At 47.1% G+C, this 23,407-nt stretch overlaps 1 protein-coding gene across 1 annotated transcript in view; it reads right to left on the reverse strand.

Moving 5' to 3' along the window:
• Window positions 1-691: 691 nt before the first annotated feature.
• prepl (prolyl endopeptidase like) overlaps window positions 692-23,407 on the reverse strand; it is a gene marked incomplete at its 3' end in the record, with an annotated part of 57,915 nt that continues 35,199 nt past the window's right edge. Inside the window, exons 9-15 of the mRNA XM_084321826.1 lie at window positions 23,103-23,330; window positions 21,988-22,163; window positions 19,193-19,409; window positions 17,425-17,574; window positions 16,985-17,099; window positions 11,472-11,560; window positions 692-763 (exon numbers count right to left, since the gene is read on the reverse strand). Of these exons, the coding sequence (XP_084177952.1) occupies window positions 692-763; window positions 11,472-11,560; window positions 16,985-17,099; window positions 17,425-17,574; window positions 19,193-19,409; window positions 21,988-22,163; window positions 23,103-23,330 (1,047 nt within the window). The remainder of the gene's footprint in view (window positions 764-11,471; window positions 11,561-16,984; window positions 17,100-17,424; window positions 17,575-19,192; window positions 19,410-21,987; window positions 22,164-23,102; window positions 23,331-23,407) is intronic.

Raw genomic sequence — 23,407 nt, forward strand, 5'->3', positions numbered from 1 at the left:
ACATTCTAATTACATTTTCCTGAAGTAATTTTGAAATTTCAGAAACCGTGCCAGATAAAACGGGTACTTTTAGGAAAAGTCATTGAGTGACAGAGCTGGAGCTCGACCGAGTGACGAGGATATATTTATTGAAAATGCCTAGGGGTCATGTGACAGTGTGTTACAGTAAGAGGTTAAGAATACCATAATTTAAAGATCTTCCCGGTCCAGAGCTACACTGTGGCCACATGCTGTGCAGGTCCAGGTCAGTTAGACCAGGGTCCTTGCTGCCACCTCCTTCTGAGGTCCCGGGAGCCCGAACCCTGTCTTGTTACCTCCTCCTCCTGAGGTCCCGGGAGCAGGTCCTCTTCATCTACCAGGAACCCCGTCTTGTTACCTCCTCCTCCTGAGGTCCCGGGAGCAGGTCCTCTTCATCTACCAGGAACCCCGTCTTGTTACCTCCTCCTCCTGAGGTCCCGGGAGCAGGTCCTCTTCATCTACCAGGAACCCTGTCTTGTTACCTCCTCCTCCTGAGGTCCCGGTCCTCTTCATCTACCAGGAACCCCGTCTTGTTACCTCCTCCTCCTGAGGTCCCGGTCCTCTTAATCTACCAGGAACCTCGTCTTGTTACCTCCTCCTCCTGAGGTCCCGGTCCTCTTCATCTACCAGGAACCCTGTCTTGTTACCTCCTCCTCCTGAGGTCCCGGTCCTCTTAATCTACCAGGAACCTCGTCTTGTTACCTCCTCCTCCTTCGTGGAGGTTGTGGAGGCTCCAGGCCCAGCTCTGCGTAGAGAAAGGCCAGCTGTAGGGCACTCTGGGTAGGGGGCAAAGGTCAGACTATAGTCAGTCTCTAAAAGATATATACTACAGCCTGGACTCTGTCAAAGCAAATACGGTCTCAATTACATTTCAAACTAAAAAGCGAAGGATGTTGTAATAATAGGGGTTCATCCTGTGCCGTTGTGTGTGAAGTATTACTAGCATTTTAAATGTGTAAATACAGGGAAGGAAGGAACTACGCCTGTCCTTGACTTAGAGGACATTCTTCTGAGAATCAGTGGCACCCTGTGCACAGCCGTGCTATTCATCCAGAGCAGGAACAACCACACAACGTTTTTCTTTCGTTTAATTCTTCATATAAAAGATCAAAGCGAACGATGTGCTTCACGTCGTGGCTTCCTCACATTCGCTCCTCGGAACCCTCTTCTGAATTTTTATCTTGAAATGTTGATAGTGATATGACTTTACATAAAAAGTAACACATACATGAACAACATTGATTATATAACAGGAACGAGCGGTGAGAATTGTCCTTAACTCATTGAACACCAAAAACGAGTATACTCATTTTTCCCAGCCAACCGTTGGCCGCCAAAAATGTAAATACTCGTTCTTAACTCAATCAGCGCTAGGCTAGCGGGGGGGCGCCAGGGGGCGCTAGAACGCCATCGCTTTAATCAATGGGGAGACTGCGAAATTTGCGAGTGCTTAAAATATATCTTATATTATAGCTATGGGTCTAATACACCCGTCGATTGTCAGTGAGTTGCTTCCAGTCAACATGCACAAAACAGATTGTTTTTTCATCCGTACATTTCCGTTTTATACCGTTTTGAATATGAGTATAGTTTTGGTGATTCTTAGTAATCCCAGGAAAAGACGCGATAATAGCGTTTTAGTGGAATACACTTATCACGTTGTCATTTTTCGCCTGATTATCGAATATTCCTGAAATCAACACTAGATTATCATTATTATATCTCCTCGTGCATACATGAAATGGCCCTCGTAGCGTGGCGCTCGCGCCCCCCCCCCCCCCCCCCCCCCCCCCCCACCGCAGCCAACGGTAAAAAGCACAACACATTCCACACAGACAGCTTCGATCGCGGTAGAAAGAAATATCAGATCAACGCAAGATTGGATATAAAGAGTCCTTACCTGGTCTGTGATGTAATGCAAAAGAAATTATCCAATGATCTGATCGCCATTCCGTCCCACATTATCCGGCATTGCATATGAAGGGGGGGGGGGGGGGGGGCAGCATCGCAGATGTAACGTTGTAAACGCTAGTCCTGCCGGAGTATTTAAACCCCACCCGCATGGCTCAGATCGGCCCAGAAAATAAACTACACCATTTCTAATGGAGTGCAATACCGGCTGGAAGGCGTAGGCCGGCGGTATTTGCCCTTTTGCGAGCTCAGACCCATTCCCAATGATAACATCAGGCTGGATGGATGAAAAATGAATGGATATAGCTAATAAAATAAATAACGATTAAAACCAGAGTTTTCTCGTGACTGGCGCAGAATGAGTTAAAAAAAGAAAATATAATTATTTTATTATTATTATACTAAACAGGTGATCCTGGTAGCTCTGAGTGAATTGGAATTGAAATGACGTTCGAATCCCGATAGGTGGCAGTATCGCCTACCTTTTGAACTGGGCTAGTTTACTGTGGGGGGGGGGTTGCTCACTCACGCTGGCAGGATCATCGCCGCCGGAGTTGAGAGCACACCAGGGGCAGCAGGAGTGGATAGAGAGGTACCTTCAATGGCGATCGCGAACTATTGGATATTATTATGAAGAGGACAAAACAATCACACTTATGGATGATAAGGTGCGTTTTCACCAGACTACATTAACCCCTACACTTCTGGTAAATCATAAAAATACTATAGTCAAACCGGCCGAGGAGGTAACGTATTCTGTACAACACTCCGCAGCAGTCGCCGCCGGGAGAGCACTCCAGAGGCAACTGTACCGGCAACTATTGGAGATTATTATGAAGAGGACAAAACTATCACACTTATGGATGATAAGGTGCATTTGAATGTTGGATTCTAGTATTTTCAAACAGGCTGTTTGGATGTAACACTAACGGCACTGCCAGGGCCAACTAACGTTATATTATCGTATAGCTTACGCTCTGCTCTATTGGAACGATCCCTTTATCCAATCTAATAATGAATAATTTTCTCCACATGCACACACCCATCCGCCTGGCCACACCCACATCCGCTCCTCTACATAAGCGGGGTCGTGGCCACACCATCAGCTCCTTCCCTATTTTCACCACCGAAAAGTGTCTGTAACACAGTCTGTAACACACCACTTTAAGTTTAGTGCCGAAATAGTTGTTGGAAAGGAGCTACGTTGACATTGTATCTTTGTTTTTTCTCTCTCGCAAATTTACGAAAAAACGAAGAGATAATGTCTTCGCCGTCGGAGGGTCTAGACGCTCACAACGTTACCCTCCACCAGCGCTTCACTATCGCAGCGTCCTCCGTGCGTCGTGGGGCGTCTCTGGCTCCGCGGTCGTGGCAGCCAGGTGCTGTTTTAGTGTTGTGCTGGAGACGAGCAAGAGTTCTCTTGCCTCTTCTCCATTTCCGATGGAAACTGAGGATTACATGGAGGGGGCGGGAGCTCTCTTGTTCGAAGCCCCAGTAGAGACGTATCACTCTCCCCCTCGGGGAGTGGCAGGGGGTGCTGAGTCTCCTTGGGGTTCCTTGTACTCCAGGGTTGGGTTAGAACCTCCGACCCCGAGACAAGATGCCCAGCTATCTGCCGCGTCGGACGTTGGCGGCCGAGGCAGCCTCCCGTACGCGAGGGACGCGAGTGACGTGGAGGAAGGTATGCAAGGGCTTGCCTTGTTCCCCGAGCTCATTGCGGCCGCCGCAGCCGCTAATGGCATGGCGTTGCCGCAGCCACTGCCGACACCTGTTCCTGATGACATGATAGGTAATCTCTGGCAACGTCGTCCTGTGAGAGAGACGGGCGTTGTCTGCCCATTCTTCCCAGCAATGGAGGCTTACGTGGCACAGGGACAGGTAATATCCCGCATCATTGACCTTACCCCCGCCTACGTGCCAGTCACCTGGGTGGCAGGTTTGGTCCAGGGGCTTAAGGACGGGGTGCCTCGGCTTGATAGCCCGATGGCAGCCATACTTTGCCCCGAAATGGTGTGGGAGCCGTTAAGGAAGCCGGTTCCCCAGGGGAAATCGGCTAGGCAGTTGGCATCGTGGAGTGACCAGGTGTACATGGGCTCGACACAGAGCCTGGCTGCGACCTCCAACATCGCGCAGCTGGCGCGCTACATGTCGGGGCTGATGGCGGGCGGGTCTGTACTGGATGACCATCAACGATACCTTCACGCCCAGGCAGCTGGAGCCATCCTGCACCTTACCCAGCTGCAGGCGACAGCCGCCGGGAAGGAGCGCGCCCTGGCCACTCTCATCCAGCGCCACCTTTGGCTGGAGCAGGCGCGGGTGCCGGACCAGAGGAGGATTCCGCTGCTCACAGCCCCCTCTCCGATGCTGGATTATTCGGGTCGGCAATGCAGCAGATGACGGCAGCCTGCAGGGAGATGGAGGAGGAGCGCTCCGTGCTCCAGCCCCATTTCCCCCGATCGATGCCACCGGTGATGTCCGGAAGAAGCAACGCCGGCAGAGGGCCGCGACCGTTGCCTCCGTCACCGCCGCCGCTGCTGGGCCTTCCGCCAAGAAGGCCAGGAGTGGAGGGAGTGCCTCGACCGCTGCAGCCAGTTTGCCCGTGGGGGCAAACAGCACTCTGCACGCGGCAGGCGGCGCAAGTGACTCCCCTGTTTCCCCCCCCCCCCCCCCCCAACATATAATTTTGTTATTAAATAAAAAGTCTCTCCTGGTGAGGGAATGTCTTTTGTCACAAAACGTGTGTTTAATTGGGGATACGATGTATAACCCTCACCTAGCTGTGGGGTTGTGTGCTTGCTTAGGGAGTGGGGCAGTTTTCTTTGAAAATTGTTTTCTGGTCGCTATATATATGTGTGCTTAGCAAGGCCTGTGGCTAGCACTCGGTCAAAAGACTTGTCTTCTCTCATCATAAAAGACGCGTTCTTCTTGCAGTAGTAAGGGTAAACTTTACCTTTTTTATCTGAGGGGGTTGTGTGTATTCTGTTACGTTTGGGAAACATGGCATCGAGTCCACAACTAGGTTGAGTGTTAGCCTACAGAAGTAATCACATGTAGCTTGTACCGAGGTCTTTGGACCCTCTCTTTAACGTCTGTTGTTTTTTTCTTTACTTGGTAAAGGTATAAAAATGCGGGTGGCAAGTTCGCACATGAGCCTAAAGCCTTGTATAAAAACCCGTTTTTTACACAAACAAGTTTATCGTCTGTGGCTGGCGTGCAACTGTTAAGCTTTATCCTAGAGGATATACGCTTTTTCATGTAGCATGCTAGACAACTGGTGTCATGCGCTGCTTGTTATTTTATAATAATAATAATAATAATAATAATGGATTGGATTTATATAGCGCTCTTCTCTGACTCAGAGTGCTTCACAGAGTCCATTATTCGTTCAAACACAGTCATACCGGTGGTTTTTTTCATCGTATCCGGGGTGTGGGGTCATAGGGGGTGAACTGATAAATCCCTCCCCCCTTTTACTGATTGGCCAGGGGGTTGGACCTCCTGTTCGTCTGCCTTCCTGTCACGCTGTGGGGTCAGGGGAGTTCCCTGGTCCCACGCCATATTTGGAAGGTGGGTCACGGGATTTCCCCGGCCATAGAATACGTCACTGGGCGCGTTTCTATTGGCCATGAGACTTCCGTGAGTTCTTTCAGGCTCCATACTACGGACCACTGTCATTGTCAAGGTTGGGTGATGCAATGCGTTGGAAACTGTTCGTTTTCTGCTCTGCTCTCTATTTAAATATGTATTGGGCTTTTGGTCACGTGGCTCAATGTTTACATCGTCATATGGGACCCATATCTGTGTCTTGTTTGGCCGGCTTCCTGCCGCTCGTCCCAGACGGCATGGAGGGAACGTTGTCTGGTTTTCTTATTAGAATTACCATTGATGTGTTTTTTGGGTCTCGACGTGTACATAGCGCTGGCCCTGGGTGTTTTCGGTGTGGAACCACGTCATGGGCTGGCGCGCCTTGGTTGCTCATTCATAGAAACTGCGTTTTTTTATGCGAGCGACTGGGAAGGAGGTTTTATCTCTTCCGAGCGCCAGTGTACTAGGTTAGACTTGACGACTCACGTTCATCTTCGGGGGGAGATGACGGAGTAGATCAAAGCATTGGCGGAGGGATCTCACGCCCATGGGGTGGGCCACCAGGTGCAGTGCATTCACGTACTGACCATCTTGGTGGCGCCCTCTGTGATGTTTTGGATCGACACGCGTACCTACCCCCCTCTTAGGACTGGGGATGGCGGTGTGACTAGGACACGGGACGGGTTCTGGTCGCGCCGGACCAGGTCAGTTAACCCGTTGTCCGCCGGGGCGCAGATCTGCTGTTCTGGTACCCCGAAGGACTTTGTGCTTTTCCGGGGGGAAAATGCCGGGTCGGCCCGGGCGTCACGGGGATTGATATCATGGATGTGTGTGTCATATGTATGACACTACGAGTTGCCCTTCACAGTGATGTGCTTGGTCCATATTGTGTTGTACCTTGCGCTGTGCTAAGGGGCCTGGTCCTTCTCCATTTGTTTTCACCCCTCCCTCCCCCTGCTGGGCAGGGATGGGAGGGGGCTGTCGAGGAGCTTTTTTCTATTGAACCCCTCTGGCATCCCTGTGTAGGTCCCGGTCCGCCGGGCCCAGGTCCGAACTCGTTCTCGTCGACCTGTTGGCCTGGGTTAACCCCTTTGAAAACTGAAACACTTGTACTGCCTGTATAGCCGGTGTATATGCGCAGTTATGTTTCTGATTTTTTTCTTGGTGGGTTAAAGGAACAACCGCCTCCTGTTAAACTAAACATAGGGGGGTGGTTGGTTCCCCGGTGTGTTGGTAGCAGAGTCGACTCTCGGGTTGAGGCCGGGCTTGACCCCGTCTGCCCGCGAGTGTGCCCCCGCACCTTTCATGACGTCTGCCAATCATGTCAGCCTTCTCTTGAACCTCGACCTCACTGGAGGGGTCGGGTTTCTGGAGGTTGCGACATGGTGCACAGCATACCGAACATCCCTTCCGCCGGGGTGCTGTTCTCACAGTAGACCCCTTAGGCGCCTGTCTAGTCCGCAGTGCTCCGGGCACAGGTCGAGTTATGCTCTTGGGGCCTGTTGCCTTGATTGAGGGATCAACCTCTTTAGGGGTTGTCTCCCCGGTGCACCGACTGGCCCCACAGTGTTGTGGGGGGCTAGCCTCTTGGGGAGTGCTTCAGGGCGGCATGCCGTAGGGGGGAAGGGCCTGCTCTTGGATTGGGCCCTGTCCGATATGCTGGCGATGTGGGGGGTGGTGTCACCAGTGACCGTCTGGTGGGGTCCCGATGCTACGGCATCGTTGGCCTCACCGGGCCCCCTTTTTTGGGGGGTCCTGGCCCTCAGGCTGTTCCTGGGGCTGGGTCCTCCTCCGCGCTCCGCTCCTTGCCACAGGGTTGGGTTCTTGACCTTTGACCCTGTGATGTTGGGGGCTGTGACGGGGGTGTTTTGCTTCCCGTCCGTTCCCTGGTGGCATGTGGGATGCGCGCCTGAGTGGTCGCGGGTCCTTCTGTGTGAAGGTAAGTCCCACGGTCTGCTCACCCTGTGCGTTTTGAGGTGCTAAACCCTCTTCGCACAGTCGGATCCGATTCCCTCCCGTCCCCCTCTAGGGGGGTCCGGGGGCTCAGGTCCTCCCTGGTTCTGATGGTTGTGGGGGGCCTCAGCGGGTACATCTGTCGAGCTTCCGCTCTGCTCAGCTCCTGTGTTCCAATAGAGCAGAGTGTAAGCTATACGATAATATAACGTCAGGTTATTCTATAACCCTAGTTATATGAGTATAGCGAGCGCTCTGCTCTGACTCACTAAGGACCCCGTGGTCTTCGCCTTCGGTGGTGAAAGACTTGGGAAGGAGCTGATGGTGTGGCCACGACCCCGCTTATGTAGAGGAGCGGATGTGGGTGTGGCCAGGCGGATGGGTGTGTGCATGTGGAGAAAATTATTCATTATTAGATTGGATAAAGGGATAGTTCCAATAGAGCAGAGCGCTCGCTATACTCATATAACTAGGGTTATAGAATAACCTGACGTTATTCATTGTTCCTGTTCTGACCCAAGACACTTCAGAGCAAGAGTGGACAGGGTTTTGGTGGACCTGCTGACAAAGGTAACATCTATTTTACCGAACCCCATCATAAAACATGCCTTTGTAATGATCCAAGCGTCAGAAAACGATTCCGCGAAGGGACCCCCCCCCTAATATAGGTGTCAGGCGGGCAACGAAATGCTCATATGCGCAGAAAACACGTCATATCTCGCATTCCAGGAAACGGAACTGGATTATTTTGAAACTGGGCAATTTTTTTGCATGGGATAGCGCAGGAACGAAGGTATGTAGAACTAAACGGTTTTTTCCCTGTTGGAATACTCCATATTTCCTTTCAAGATTCAAGAGGTTTATTTGTCACATACATACCAGGGCATACAGTGAAATGTGGGTGGCCATGCCCGCGTTGATTGTGCAATATACTAAATAATAAAATAGACATAATACACAGGTAATAAAATAGACATAAAATAGGCATGATAAAATAGACATGCTAAAGTCCTGAGATAGTGCAATACAATGTTAGCTACGGATTAAGGCACTGGATCCTATGTACACTCCTATACAATATACAGTTTTTACTCTATATCCTTATGCTATACTTGCTATTTCTAAACTATACTATACAAGAACCACATCAGTTCTTTCCTCAAAGTGGCCTTTATTTTCCTTGTTCCTTCAAATGAGCCATACTATTATCTCCATCGCTATAATATAGAATATACGATGGTCTGCAAACATCATGAAAATGGTCAAAAAAACGCTGGCACCAGGGAGTACAGATGGAAAAACAGCGTGGCAGTCAAAGAGTGGATTCAGGGGAGCTCCCGTAGCTCACCGCATATCTCGGCGCTATTTCTGCGTTGGGGAAAACCGTGCTCGTCACGGATCTGGGGTACACAAGTTCGATTCCCGGACCCGCCGTATTTTCTCAGAGTGTCTTTCCCTGCTCTACATCCCATTTCAACCTGTTTCTGTCGGTCATGCTTGACCAGAAAAAGCGATAAACGCTAAAAAAAAAAAAGAAAAAATTTAAAATTTAAAAAGAGTGGATTCAAGAGAAAACACAAACAGACTGTTTATTAAGTTGGGAATTATGAAACTTAAAGATATAGCAGAGTATTGCCAAAATGCGTGCAGACGTTTTTCAGAGGACGAGAACCACACAAGGAAATGTCATTTTAAAGGGGAACTCCAACATTTTGGGAAATTAGCTTATTTAACATCTTCCCTGGAGTTAGACAAGAAGATACATACCTTTTTTGTCTCTGTGCGTGCATTTTAGCTTTGGGAATAGACGCTCCGTTAGCATAGCTTAGCTTCATCACTGGAAGTGGGGGAGGGTTAGAGCCTTACAGTGCCTTACAGTGTATTGCAAGGTCTGACATTGACCAAACTTGATATGCATGACCTTGGTGGGCTCTAGGTCAACTCCTGAAAAGGGGGTCAATGTCAGACCTTGCAATCAAAAGTTAGGGGCGCACTGAAATTATGGCAAGGGTTATTAGCCCCCTAACTTTTGATTGCAAAGTCTGACATTGACCCCCTTTTCAGGAGTTGACCTAGAGCCCACCAAGGTCATGCATATCAAGTTTGGTCAATGTCAGACCTTGCAATACACTGTAAGGCACTGTAAGGCTCTAACCCTCCCCCACTTCCAGTGATGAAGCTAAGCTATGCTAACGGAGCGTCTATTCCCAAAGCTAAAATGCACGCACAGAGACAAAAAAGGTATGTATCTTCTTGTCTAACTACAGGGAAGATGTTAAATAAGCTAATTTCCCAAAATGTTGGAGTTCCCCTTTAAGCATCAGTATGTAGGACTACTTTAGAGCAGATGTGTATTTCAGTATGTGTTGTAAAACTGTGGAATTCTCTATGGAATGATTTAAAGAGTTGTACAAATATCTTTCAGTTCAAGAAAATGAACTGAATGTCTAAATGTCGGGGGCGACAGTGGCTCAGGAGGTAGAGCAAGAGCAGTCGTCTTGTAATCCGGAGGTTCGATTCCCGCTCCTCCCGCGCAGCATGTCGAAGTGTCCTTGAGCAAGACACTTAACCCCTAATTTCTCCCGATGAGCAGGTTGGCACCTTGCATGGTTGCCTCTGCCGTCGGTGAGTGAATGGGTAAAATGTGAGGAATAAATTGTAAAGCGCTTTGGATAAAAGCTGTTATATAAATGCATTACCATTTGTATGTAATGTGAACATCTAGACTTCATGAAGTTGAGGGCTAATAGCTTTCCGTATGACTATTTTCTTTCCTTCTTTTCCCATGTTATTTGTAAGTATTGATTGTTAAATATGCGCAATTGACAGACCATCTATTTCTATTGTTTATTTATTGTTTTGAGTAAGGGGGCAGGCAAAATAAGATGTTTTTCTCCCTGCCACTTTTCGCTCATGGAATGTGCAAATTGAGAGGTGCTTTTATCATGAAATGATTGCCGACCAAAGATGTGCTTATCATTTTAAATCTAGTGCTGACCAGAGATGTGCTCATCATTTTAAATCTAGTGCAGACCAGAGATGTGCTTATCATTTTAAATCTAGTGCAGACCAGAGATGTGCTTATCATTTAAAATCTAGTGCAGACCAGAGATGTGCTTATCATTTTAATCACTTAAACCCATTTTCAAAAAATTTGCCTACAAACGCATACCTAATTAAATGGAAGATTGCTCCACTTCTACAAGGCATATTTGCATGTTGTTGATATCTAGGGACATCAGTGAATGTATTCCCAGTGTCAGACATATTGTGTCTGTTACTAGGCTCGAGTAAATTGTAATGAACCAAAGGAGAATATAAAAAAGAATATTTTCTTTTTTTCTTTGACGGTGAATAACACCATGCTAACAAAAAAAAATGAAAAAAAAAATAAGAAATTGATATTCTCTGTTGGTTAATTACAATTTACTCAAGCCTAGTAACAGACACAATATTTCTGACACTGGGCATACATTACCTGAGAATGTAGATACCAAGAACATGCAAATGGACCTTGTAGAAATGGAGCAATCTTCTATTTATTTAGGTATGTATTTTTAGGCGAATTTTCTGAAAATATGGCTAGGGCTTAAGAGGTGAAGAGGAAACTTACGACAATGTGGGTGAATGAGGTCCATTGTCTTCTGTCTGTAGATCTAATGAGGAACATTGTCTTCTGTCTGTAGATCTAATGAGGAACATTGTCTTCTGTCTGTAGATCTAATGAGGAACATTGTTTACTTTCTTTTTGTTTTTCATTCTAGGGCTGTCCATTAATCCATTAATCGGTCGGTTAAGAATTTGTTAGTCGATTAGTCATTTGGCTTCTTTCCATGCTGAATGAGTTATTTCCTTGAAGATAAGCACACGATTTAACACACCTGAAGACAACCGAGAGCCTTTGCTCTTGTTTTCAGATGATTATGGGAGATAGGCTAACTCTTTAAAACCCCAAACTGTTCCAAGACAAGAGTCTGTTCTTCTCCTCTAGCAGGGCATGTTACCTCAGACAAACACAGATCAAAGTCTGCTGGTCCCAAGTGATCTGCTCCAGGCTGGACATTCAGGACCACACTGGGAACTGGCTCACCATCTGAGAGAGAGAGAGAGAGAGAGAGAGAGAGAGAGAGAGAGAGAGAGAGAGAGAGAGAGAGAGAGAGAGAGAGAGAGAGAGAGAGAGAGAGAGAGAGAGAGAGATGGTAAATGGTAAATGGCTGCTTTTTTATATAGCGCTTTTATCCAAAGCGCTTTACAATTTGGTACTCACATTCACAAACCGACCCCCTCTCCTGACATGTCGTCAGCTTGTGACTGCAACTTGTTCCTGTTTGCGGCCGACTCAGCCCTGCTGGTCTCTGACAAGAACAAGTTACAGGTTGAAAAAACCCTCAGCTCGGAACTAGGCAAAATCTGCATAAGGCTCGCTGATAACAAACTATCATTACACATGGGCAAAACAGAGTCCATTCTCTTCGGTTCAAATAACAAACTCAGCAAGACCGACGGCTTCTCAGTTACAGTGGGTGACAATATTGTCACAAGGAAAGATGAAATTACCTACCTGGGTTCCTGTGACAAAATGGCATCCAATGTAATAAAAAAAGTCAACCAACGAACTCGATTCTTGTACCGGATCTCCTCTCTGGTAAACAAGAATACCCTGAAGACTCTGGCAGGAGCACTCATTCAAGGGTACTATGACTATGCTTGCACCTCATGGTACCAAAGCACCTCAAAGGCGCTAAAAACAAGATTACAAACATCTCAAAACAAACTGGTCAGACTACTACTTGACCTTACTCCTAGAACCCACCTCACCCCTGCCCACTTTGACAACCTAGGATGGCTTAGAGTAGACAGAGTACAGCAACTTGCAATGGGCCTGGTCTACAAGATACACTACACAACCAAGGTACCCATGTACATGTCAAAATACTTCCCAAAGGTCAGTGAATACCACGATCACAACACCAGAGGGAGCTCCACAAATCATGTTAAACCCAGATTCGGCTCAAACAAGGGACTAAACACGTTTCGCAATTATGCCACATCAATGTGGAACGCCCTACCCACAGCTGTAAAGTAATGTGAATCACTACCCACTTTCAAAACCACTCTCAAAGAACACCTACGGGAGGCTGCAATTCGAAACTGGCCCCTGTAAATGTCCTAACCCAACCCCCTCCCCTGTACAGTAAATGACCAAGTATGGTTGTCAATATTCCAATGTACAGTTTTGCTTGTACAGTTGTACAGTGTGTGTGTCCCACCCACCCACCCCTTCTACCCAACCCCTCCCCCCCCCCCACCCACCCAACCACCTCCAATGTACAGCCCCCACCCCCCACCCCCCCCCCACCCCACCCACTCAACCCCACCCCACCTACCCAACCTCCTCCAATGTACAGTTTCTACGTCAAATGTATATGCTCTCTTTTCTGGACTCTTTTTGTATCACAAACAGTACTGTATTTGCAAATCTGGTATGTCATAAATGTATAGATGTAGCAGTACTGTCTATCTGTATGTCATATATGTTATAATGAATTGAAAATGGGGGACCCTGATGTAAACAAGACGAAAGCCTTTCTCTGGCCTGCATCCCCTTAACAATTGTATGTATTGAGCTGTACTGTACCCATTCTGAAATCTGTTAATAAAGTTTTCAATCAATCAATCAATCAATCCTCCCTCTGCCTATCCCCCCCCTCTTTCGCTCTAATTTTACCCCCACTCCCATCTGATATCACCCTCCATCCTCTCCTCCTTCCCCCCCTCTCTCTCTGTGTCTCTCTCCCCCTCACCCCCCCCCCCCCCCAAACCGCCCACCCCCGCTCTAACTTTATCCCCACTCCCATCTGATATGGCCCCCCCTCCTCTCCTCTCTCTCCCTCCCTCCTCTCCTCCGTGGTGGGAGGGTGTTTCACAAGCGTGGTCTTGACCTTGACAGCTCCCAGTGTATGGTGTCTAATCTCTCCTTCTGATACACTATCTCTTTACCATGCTAATGGATCCACCCGTCTCATGTGTGTGTGTGCGTGTGTGTGCGTGTGTGTGTGTGTGTGCCATCAGCACTTTATCAAAGACTCCGGAGAGAGGGGAGAGAGAGAGAGACACACAGAGAGAGATAGAGAGAGAGAGGGGCAGAGAGAGAGACAGAGAGAGAAAGAGACAGCGAGAGAGACAGAGAAAGAGAAAGAGAGACAGAGAGAGAGCGGTATACCAGAGTGTACTATCAATGTGTTGGAGGGAGATTATAATTGAGAGGAGACACAGACAGAGTCTCCCAAGTCTCTATTGGGGTAAAAGAGGGCAGAGCGTTTTGCTGACACATCTCTCTCTCTCTCTCTCTCTCTCTCTCTCTCTCTCTCTCTCTCTCTCTCTCTCTCGAAAGAATATACTTTTCAGAGTATACTTGTAATGTATTTTTGGTACTTCTCATGTACTAATCTAAAGCACAATGTTTACTATGGTAGTGATTGAGTTGGCGATGTGCATCTCTCTCTCTCCACCCACTCGTGCCCCGTCCAACCACCACCATGTCCATCCACCCCAACATCCAGAACCGTCGCCCGAACCCCCCGGCGCGGCTCTACAACCCACCATCTAGGGCTGGGCAATTAATCGGAAAAAAAATTGCTATCTCGATTCATAGACCTATGCAATCTCATTTCAAAATGATGATGATTTCTTTTTTATAAAAAAAAAAGACAATTATTATAATTTTTTTTTTACTCTTTACTTAACTTTTTTAAATGATGACGATTCTGACTTGAGTTCTTTTGTATGTTACAAGAGACTTTTAAGTTTAAGTCAAGCACTTTCATATGTTATGTTTAAATTTAAGTCAAGCACTTTGATATATGTTATGTTGTCTGTTTGAGTGCAATAAATGATTTTATTGAAAAAATTTGAATCGTGTGAGAGAATCGTGACCTCAATTCTTAAGAGGGAAAAAATCGTGATTCACATTTGAGCAAGAATCGCCCAGCCCTACCACCATCCAACCTGCAGAACCCCACGATCCCCCCCCGCAACGGCAAGGCTACCAGGACCAGAGGCAACAAAGCAGCCCACAGAAACGACACCCCCACCACCACCATGCACAAACAATCCAAGTACACTCAAACTACCCGTGTCGCCCCTCCAACCACGACACGCCCCACCGGAAACTGCATCCCAGATGAAGATACAACAAAGACCAATGTGTGAAACACCTGAAAGACTATACTGTTTTTAACTAATATAAGTAGGCTAAGTCAAAAACAATTACAGACTGTTGCAGGCAGGCCTGCCAGTAAGCCTCTGAACTTCCCCTGCATTATAGGACGTTTTATCTTCAGCGAAAGCTGAAGAGAGTTCCATGTAGTAGGGGCACTATAATGAAAGGCTGATTTTCCAAGTTGGGTCTGTACATGGGGACCTCCAGTGTAAGCCAATCATTTGAGCGTGTCATATAGGGTCTAGAGTTCCAAACTAGTAGTGATGCGAGTTAAGGAGGTAATTTCCTGTTAATGGCCTTAACCCTTTCAGTGCCATAAACGAAGATTCTCGTTTCTGGATCGTTTTAACTTTTTTCTCTCTCGATTTGAATACCCTATTCAATGTCAGGGAACTGTATGTTGCCTGTAAAAGGCATACTGGGACTCCGAAGGTGCAGTACCGACCGCATCCTACCAGGCGGCGGTATCGAGCACCCTTTGAAACTCTGTGTCTTGGGCTGTGCGTCGATTATATGGGTCTGGCTCGGCTCTTTTTCTCCGGGCAAGACAATCGGTTAGAACGCTCGGATTGAGAAGAATTAGATACTTCCGATCGGTGTTGTGGGATGGATTATGTTGGCGACACGATTGACATCTATACTTGGAATGGCGATCACATCATTGGAATATTGTTTTTGGGGTACATCCTAGTCAAGGTAAGGGCTATATGATATCAATCTTGCGTTGATCCAAGAATGTTTTCATTGCGATCCGAGTGTATGTGTGTAACGATAGTCCACAATGTATGCCATGCCGTTGATGGCGATCAAAACATCAAAAAACGACCCCCCCACCCCCCATTCATGCATTCATGATGAAACATAATACCTATTGATTTTTTAATTGTAGCATGTGTAGGGACAAAACGCCAATGGATTTAGTATAATACACGTTGCGGCTTATAACCAGCCTCCCAGGAATAGGCCCGGATCATTCCGAAATAACACTCATTCACCACGGTATAAAACGGGAACGTATGGATGGAATTTATTTTTATTTTTTGCATCTTGACCGGAAGAAACTCAGTGTCAAATGACCATAGTATTGTATCCATAGCTATAATATACAATATAGTTATAGCTCTACAAACAAGGTGACGGACTCCATTAGTTTAATGCGTGGCCTCGCATAGCCGTCGCCCGGAAACAACGCGGCACCCAAAGTGTTAAGAAGAGGTTAGATAACACGAGACAGAACCAGAGAAAGAGAGTGAGAGAGAGAGACCGTTTTCACGTTCAGTAGACCGACATAAAAGTGTTGGGCTCTTCCGATCGAGTTCAGTTGAGTCTGAATAGCGAGACAGAACACATCAGGCAGACAGGGCTTCCCTCCTGGTGGAGGAAGGGGGGATAGGCCGCTAGTGAGTGAGGAGAGACGCACAACCAAGAGAGATAGAACTTATTCATTTAGTTTCTTAGCCTTTTAAAGACTTTCAATTAGATTTGCATTCCGTGTGAGAGCTTTGTTTATGCAAATAAACAGCCTTCTGATATGAAACGACGACTCAACTAATGTTTGTTTCCAATGCAATGGGGAAGAAGAAGAATTCCGCGAAGGATTGCCTCAACAATACAAAACAAATACACAATGCAGAGATGGCCAGGAGAGGAGGCTGATAACCATCAACGATGAAGATGAACACTATAATCTAACAGCTGTATTACTGTAGTACTGACCCAGCAGCAGCACTGCTATTACTGTAGTACTGATACAGTGTGTGTGTGTGTGTGTGTGTGTGTGTGTGTGTGTGTGTGTGTGTGTGTGTGTGTGTGTGTGTGTGTGTGTGTGTGTGTGTGTGTGTGTGTGTGTGTGTGTGTGTGCGCGTGTGTGTACTGACCTGGTGCAGGGTGTGCGTGTGTATACTGACCTGGTGCAGGGTGTGCGTGTGTATACTGACCTGGTGCAGGGTGTGCGTGTGTATACTGACCTGGTGCAGGGTGTGCGTGTGTATACTGACCTGGTGCAGGGTGTGCGTGTGTATACTGACCTGGTGCAGGGTGTGCGTGTGTATACTGACCTGGTGCAGGGTGTGCGTGTGTATACTGACCTGGTGCAGGGTGTGCGTGTGTATACTGACCTGGTGCAGGGTGTGCGTGTGTGTACTGACCTGGTGCAGGGTGTGCGTGTGTATACTGACCTGGTGCAGGGTGTGCGTGTGTATACTGACCTGGTGCAGGGTGTGCGTGTGTATACTGACCTGGTGCAGGGTGTGCGTGTGTATACTGACCTGGTGCAGGGTGTGCGTGTGTACTGACCTTGTGCAGGGTGTGTGTTGATGGCTTCCCTCAGTCTCTCTGTGTATTTCAGGACCCCTGCTAATGGCACTCTGGCATCACCACTGTAGGCTGTCAGCAGCATGGAGGGGTAACGCTAACACACACACACACACACACACACACACACACACACACACACACACACAGACACACACACACACACACACACACACACACACACACACACACACACACACACACACACACACACACACACACACACACACACAAGATATGATGTCAGAGGACATGCTAGTTTAGGTGTCATCGTCCCCTCCTCCCTCTTCATACCTGAGCTGTGATGTCAGAGGACATGCTAGTTTAGGTGTCATCGTCCCCTCCTCCCTCTTCATACCTGAGCTGTGATGTCAGAGGACATGCTAGTTTAGGTGTCATCGTCCCCTCCTCCCTCTTCGTACCTGAGGTGTGATGTTGCGTAGGGGACAGTAGGAGGCGATGGCGTGTCTGTGTCGGGGGTCTGTCAGGGGGTCTCCCCACTCCTCTCTCTCCTCTGCTGTCAGGTCCAGGCAGGGATCCTCCATGCTGCCCAACACATCCAGGAACGGCGCCTGCAGACGCGACCAGAAGGAGTAACTGATCAATATTATCGGCCTACCGATATTATCGGCCGATATTGGCATTAAAATGTAATATCGAAAATGTTTGGTTTTACATTTATTTAACCTTTATTTACCCAGGCAAGCAAGTAAGAACAAATTCTTATTTTATTTATTGTGAAAAGTAAAAAAATAAATAAAAAAGTTGGACAATATCGGTATATCGGATATCGGTAAAAAAGCCAACATCGAACATTAGGGATGCTCGATATTGGCTTTTTTACCGATACCGATATTCCGATATTGTCCAACTCTTAATTTCCGATACCGATATCAACCGATATCAACCGATACCGATATATGCAGGGTTTCCCCATCCAAAAAAACTGAATAATTTCAGGTAACTAATAATTTCTCTGGATATATATATAACAAATATTGTTATTGTTTTTTTTTGTTTTTAAACCGATACCGATATTTTCCGATATCACATTTTACTGCCGATATCGGCCGATAATATCGGTCGGCCGATAATATCGGACATCCCTATCGAACATCCCTAGTAACTGAAGTATATTAGTATATTTGTGTTACAGCGAGGCCTTCTGTTTAAGGTGGCTGGGATCAGGCTTTACCCTTCTGTACATCAGTGTTCTGTACCTCAGTGTTCTGTACCTCAGTGTTCTGTACCTCAGTGTTCTGTACCTCAGTGTTCTGTACCTCAGTGTTCTCAGTGTTCTGTACCTCAGTGTTCTGTACCTCAGTGTTCTGTACCTCAGTGTTCTGTACCTCAGTGTTCTGTACCTCAGTGTTCTCAGTGTTCTGTACCTCAGTGTTCTGTACCTCAGTGTTCTGTTCCTCAGTGTTCTGTACCTCAGTGTTCTGTACCTCAGTGTTCTGTTCCTCAGTGTTCTCAGTGTTCTGTACCTCAGTGTTCTGTACCTCAGTGTTCTGTACCTCAGTGTTCTGTACCTCAGTGTTCTGTACCTCAGTGTTCTTAGTGTTCTGTACCTCAGTGTTCTGTACCTCAGTGTTCTGTACCTCAGTGTTCTGTACCTCAGTGTTCTGTACCTCAGTGTTCTCAGTGTTCTGTACCTCAGTGTTCTGTACCTCAGTGTTCTGTACCTCAGTGTTCTCAGTGTTCTGTACCTCAGTGTTCTGTACCTCAGTGTTCTGTACCTCAGTGTTCTGTACCTCAGTGTTCTCAGTGTTCTGTACCTCAGTGTTCTGTACCTCAGTGTTCTGTACCTCAGTGTTCTCAGTGTTCTGTACCTCAGTGTTCTGTACCTCAGTGTTCTGTACCTCAGTGTTCTGTACCTCAGTGTTCTGTACCTCAGTGTTCTCAGTGTTCTGTACCTCAGTGTTCTGTACCTCAGTGTTCTGTACCTCAGTGTTCTGTACCTCAGTGTTCTGTACCTCAGTGTTCTGTACCCTCAGTGTTCTGGTACAACAGTAGTAGACTGACACACACACACACACACACACACACACACACACACACACACACACACACACACACACACACACACACACACACACACACACACACACACACACACACACACACACACACACACACACACACACACACACACACACACACACACACACACACATCTTCCTGCCGCACCTGCAGTGTGGTGGCTTGCGCCAGGTGAGGGTGGGTGTTACACAGCGCCCCCACGAGGACGGCGCCGGCGCTGCAGGCAGAGAGGGCGGTGAGCCGAGGAGAGGACACCCCCGAGGCGTGGAGGTGACGGAGGCAGGCCAGGAGGTCCTCCACGCCTCTGGGCTTCCCCTCCAGGCGAGCCTGTCTGTGCCAGGCCAGACCCCGCTCCCCTCCACCCCTAGAGAGGAGATACGGCACGGGAACATAGGTGTCAGCGGCAGGGCACATGCAAGACTATAAATATTTAAATAAATATATATATATATATATATATACTTAAGTATATTTTATGAAAGTATACTTTGTATAATTTATTATACCTTTTATGTATTCAGAAAGTATACTAAAGTTGTGTTAAATTGAACCACTTTAATTGTACTTAGTGTGTTAAAAGTTTTACTTATAATGTGCTTAAATATATTGAAATCATACTTTTGATTTATTTTGATTACTTTTGCTTACCAAAACCAGTTTAACTGGGTTAAGAGGCCGCTAGGCTGGTAAAGATATGCCTCCTAAAATGTCTAAACGGAAGTACAGGAAGTACAGGCTACAGGCTTTCCGGTTTCGACAAAACAATTATAGAAACGTGTGAAGTGCACAATATTTCCTCGTTTAAGCCACTGCAACGGCTTTGCCTGAAGAATTTACTACATGATCGGGACGTTCTAGTTTGTTTGCCGACAGGATTCGGGAAAAGTTTGGTCCGTTCAGAGGCAGCTTCCACCAGGGGAGGTACATACACCGGAAATTCTACCCCACAGACACTTTCGGTGTAGTTCTTTACCAGGCTTTATCTCACGGAGATAAAACTGGGAACGAGGTTAAGAGGCAGCTAACACTAGCTGTTTGGCCAGTTTGGGTTAGCTAAAGCTAGCTGTTTACTAATGTTTAGCCAGTTTGGTCTAGCTAAAGCTAGCTGTTTGGCCGGTTTGGGTTAGCTAAAGCTAGCTGTTTGGCCGGTTTGGGTTAGCTAAAGCTAGCTGTTTGGCCGGTTTGGGTTAGCTAAAGCTAGCGGTTTGGCCGGTTTGGGTTAGCTAAAGCTAGCGGTTTGGCCGGTTTGGGTTAGCTAAAGCTAGCTGTTTGGCCGGTTTGGGTTAGCTAAAGCTAGCTGTTTGGCCGGTTTGGGTTAGCTAAAGCTAGCTGTTTGGCCGGTTTTTGGGTTAGCTAAAGCTAGCTGTTTGGCCGGTTGGGGTTAGCTAAAGCTAGCTGTTTTGCCGGTTTGGGTTAGCTAAAGCTAGCTGTTTGGCCAGTTTGGGTTAGCTAAAGCTAGCTGTTTGGCCGGTTTTTGGGTTAGCTAAAGCTAGCTGTTTGGCCGGTTTGGGTTAGCTAAAGCTAGCTGTTTTGCCGGTTTGGGTTAGCTAAAGCTAGCTGTTTGGCCAGTTTGGGTTAGCTAGCTGAAGTAGTCGATAAACCTGTGGTTCTCATAATAATAAACTTTATTTATTTCACAGAAGCATAAAAAACAACAATAAAATATATCTAATTTACAATACATGTGGATATGTGTGGATGTAATGAGTGCAAAGTGGCAGAATATATTAAAAGGCTAAAGGTGAAGAGATACGTGTTTAGCTTACTGTTGAAAATATGTAGTGAGCTAGCCTCCCTAATGTCCATAGGTGACAAGGTGTTTCATAGCTTTGGTTCATAATTAGCAAAGGCTGCATGCACATCTACTGCACACAAATTGCACTTTACTGTATCGTAATTTTTTATCATATTTATACAGTATTAAATACTGTATGTACAGTGTGTGTTTGTCAGTTGTAGGACAGTGGCAGTCTGCAGTGATGTAGTGTAATGCACAGTGTGTGTGTGTGTACCTGACGTGACAGTGGTGTATTGTAATGTACTGTACAGTGTGTGTGTGTACCTGACGTGGCAGTGGTGTATTGTAATGTACTGTACAGTGTGTGTGTGTGTGTGTGTACCTGACGTGGCAGTGGTGTATTGTAGTGTACTGTACAGTGTGTGTGTGTGTGTGTACCTGACGTGGCAGTGGTGTATTGTAGTGTACTGTACAGTGTGTGTGTGTGTGTGTGTACCTGACGTGGCAGTGGTGTATTGTAGTGTACTGTACAGTGTGTGTGTGTGTGTGTACCTGACGTGGCAGTGGTGTATTGTAGTGTACTGTACAGTGTGTGTGTGTGTGTACCTGACGTGGCAGTGGTGTATTGTAGTGTACTGTACAGTGTGTGTGTGTGTGTGTGTGTGTGTGTGTGTGTACCTGACGTGGCAGTGGTGTATTGTAGTGTACTGTACAGTGTGTGTGTGTGTGTGTACCTGACGTGGCAGTGGTGTATTGTAGTGTACTGTACAGTGTGTGTGTGTGTGTACCTGACGTGGCAGTGGTGTATTGTAGTGTACTGTACAGTGTGTGTGTGTGTGTGTGTACCTGACGTGGCAGTGGTGTATTGTAGTGTACTGTACAGTGTGTGTGTGTGTGTGTACCTGACGTGGCAGTGGTGTATTGTAGTGTACTGTACAGTGTGTGTGTGTGTGTGTACCTGACGTGGCAGTGGTGTATTGTAGTGTACTGTACAGTGTGTGTGTGTGTGTGTGTACCTGACGTGGCAGTGGTGTATTGTAGTGTACTGTACAGTGTGTGTGTGTGTGTGTGTGTACCTGACGTGGCAGTGGTGTATTGTAGTGTACTGTACAGTGTGTGTGTGTGTGTGTGTGTACCTGACGTGGCAGTGGTGTATTGTAGTGTACTGTACAGTGTGTGTGTGTGTGTGTGTGTGTGTGTGTACCTGACGTGGCAGTAGGCCAGCGCCCAGCCCTCCTCCAGTAGGAGTCTCCTCTCTGGGCTGAAGGACATGTCCAACTCCCTGCCGTAGGCTCCATACACATGGACCAGCAGGGGCACCCCCTTCAGGGACCCCACTGGTACTGCATGGAGCACGGTCACAGGCACCAAGGTACCATCCTAGAGAGAGAGAGAGAGAGAGAGAGAGAGAGAGAGAGAGAGAGAGAGAGAGAGAGAGAGAGAGAGAGAGAGAGAGAGAGAGAGAGAGAGAGAGAGAGAGAGACCATATTTAATATTGTATAATCAATAGCATAATCAAATATGACTCAAGATCCAGCAATAGTATATCAAATATGACTCATTGACTCAAGATCCAGCAATATCATGTCAAATATGACTCAAGATCCAGCAATAGCATATCAAACCTACCGTTAATATGTCAGAAACATATTTTAGGTTCCCCTTTAGGTAAAAGAAGAGAAGATTTATGCGCAAACCGCCATCTTGTACACACACATTTTATCAAGATATCTTCACAAGCACATACACAAGCATAAAAGGTCTTATTAACTACAGCAATTGTGGCTGCAATATTTAACATGTTATCAGTGATTCTGTAAAAGAAATGTACTATAGTTTACATATATTAGGTGTTTGATGGAATGTGTGTGTGTGTGTGTGTGTGTGTGTGTGTGTGTGTGTGTGTGTGTGTGTGTGTGTGTGTGTGTGTGTGTGTGTGTGTGTGTGTGTGTGTGTGTGTGTGTGTGTGTGTGTGTGTGTGTGTGTGTGTGTGTGTTGGTGTTGACTGTATGGCAGACGTCACTCAGGTGGCTAAATGCTAAAGCAGGATATCACCAGGGGACACTTGAGAGTGAGACACATGTCTACCTCCACACAGATACCTTTGCAGTGTGTGTGTGTGTGTGTGTGTGTGTGTGTGTGTGTGTGTGTGTGTGTGTGTGTGTGTGTGTGTGTGTCTGTGTGTGTGTGTGTGTGTGTGTCTGTGTGTGTGTCTGTGTGTGTCTGTGTGTGTCTGTGTGTGTCTGTGTGTGTGTGTGTGTGTGTGTGTGTGTGTGTGTGCGCACGTTCTGTTTTGTGTATCTGCCCGACTGCTCCTACCTGGCTGGGGGCCTCAAGGCGTGTGGTGATATAATTGCCCCAGGCCTGGTTCTCTGGGGGGCGCCCGTCATCATCCTCTGTACCCGATAAGATGAGCCCATCGCTGGGGTAGAGGCGGTACGGCACTGGGGGGTGAACTGGAGAGGAGAGGTGGAACTCTAGCACACTACGTTGGTCCTCCGACAGGCCTGGTCTACAAGACTCAAAGACACAGGCCCAGGAGGGGAGCTAGGGAGGGAAGGACAGAGAGAGAGAGGGAGAGAGAGAGAGAGAGAGAGAGAGAGAGAGAGAGAGAGAGAGAGAGA

Source organism: Notolepis coatsorum (assembly GCF_963971535.1).
Source record: "Notolepis coatsorum genome assembly, chromosome: 9".
Lineage (NCBI taxonomy): Eukaryota > Metazoa > Chordata > Actinopteri > Aulopiformes > Paralepididae > Notolepis > Notolepis coatsorum.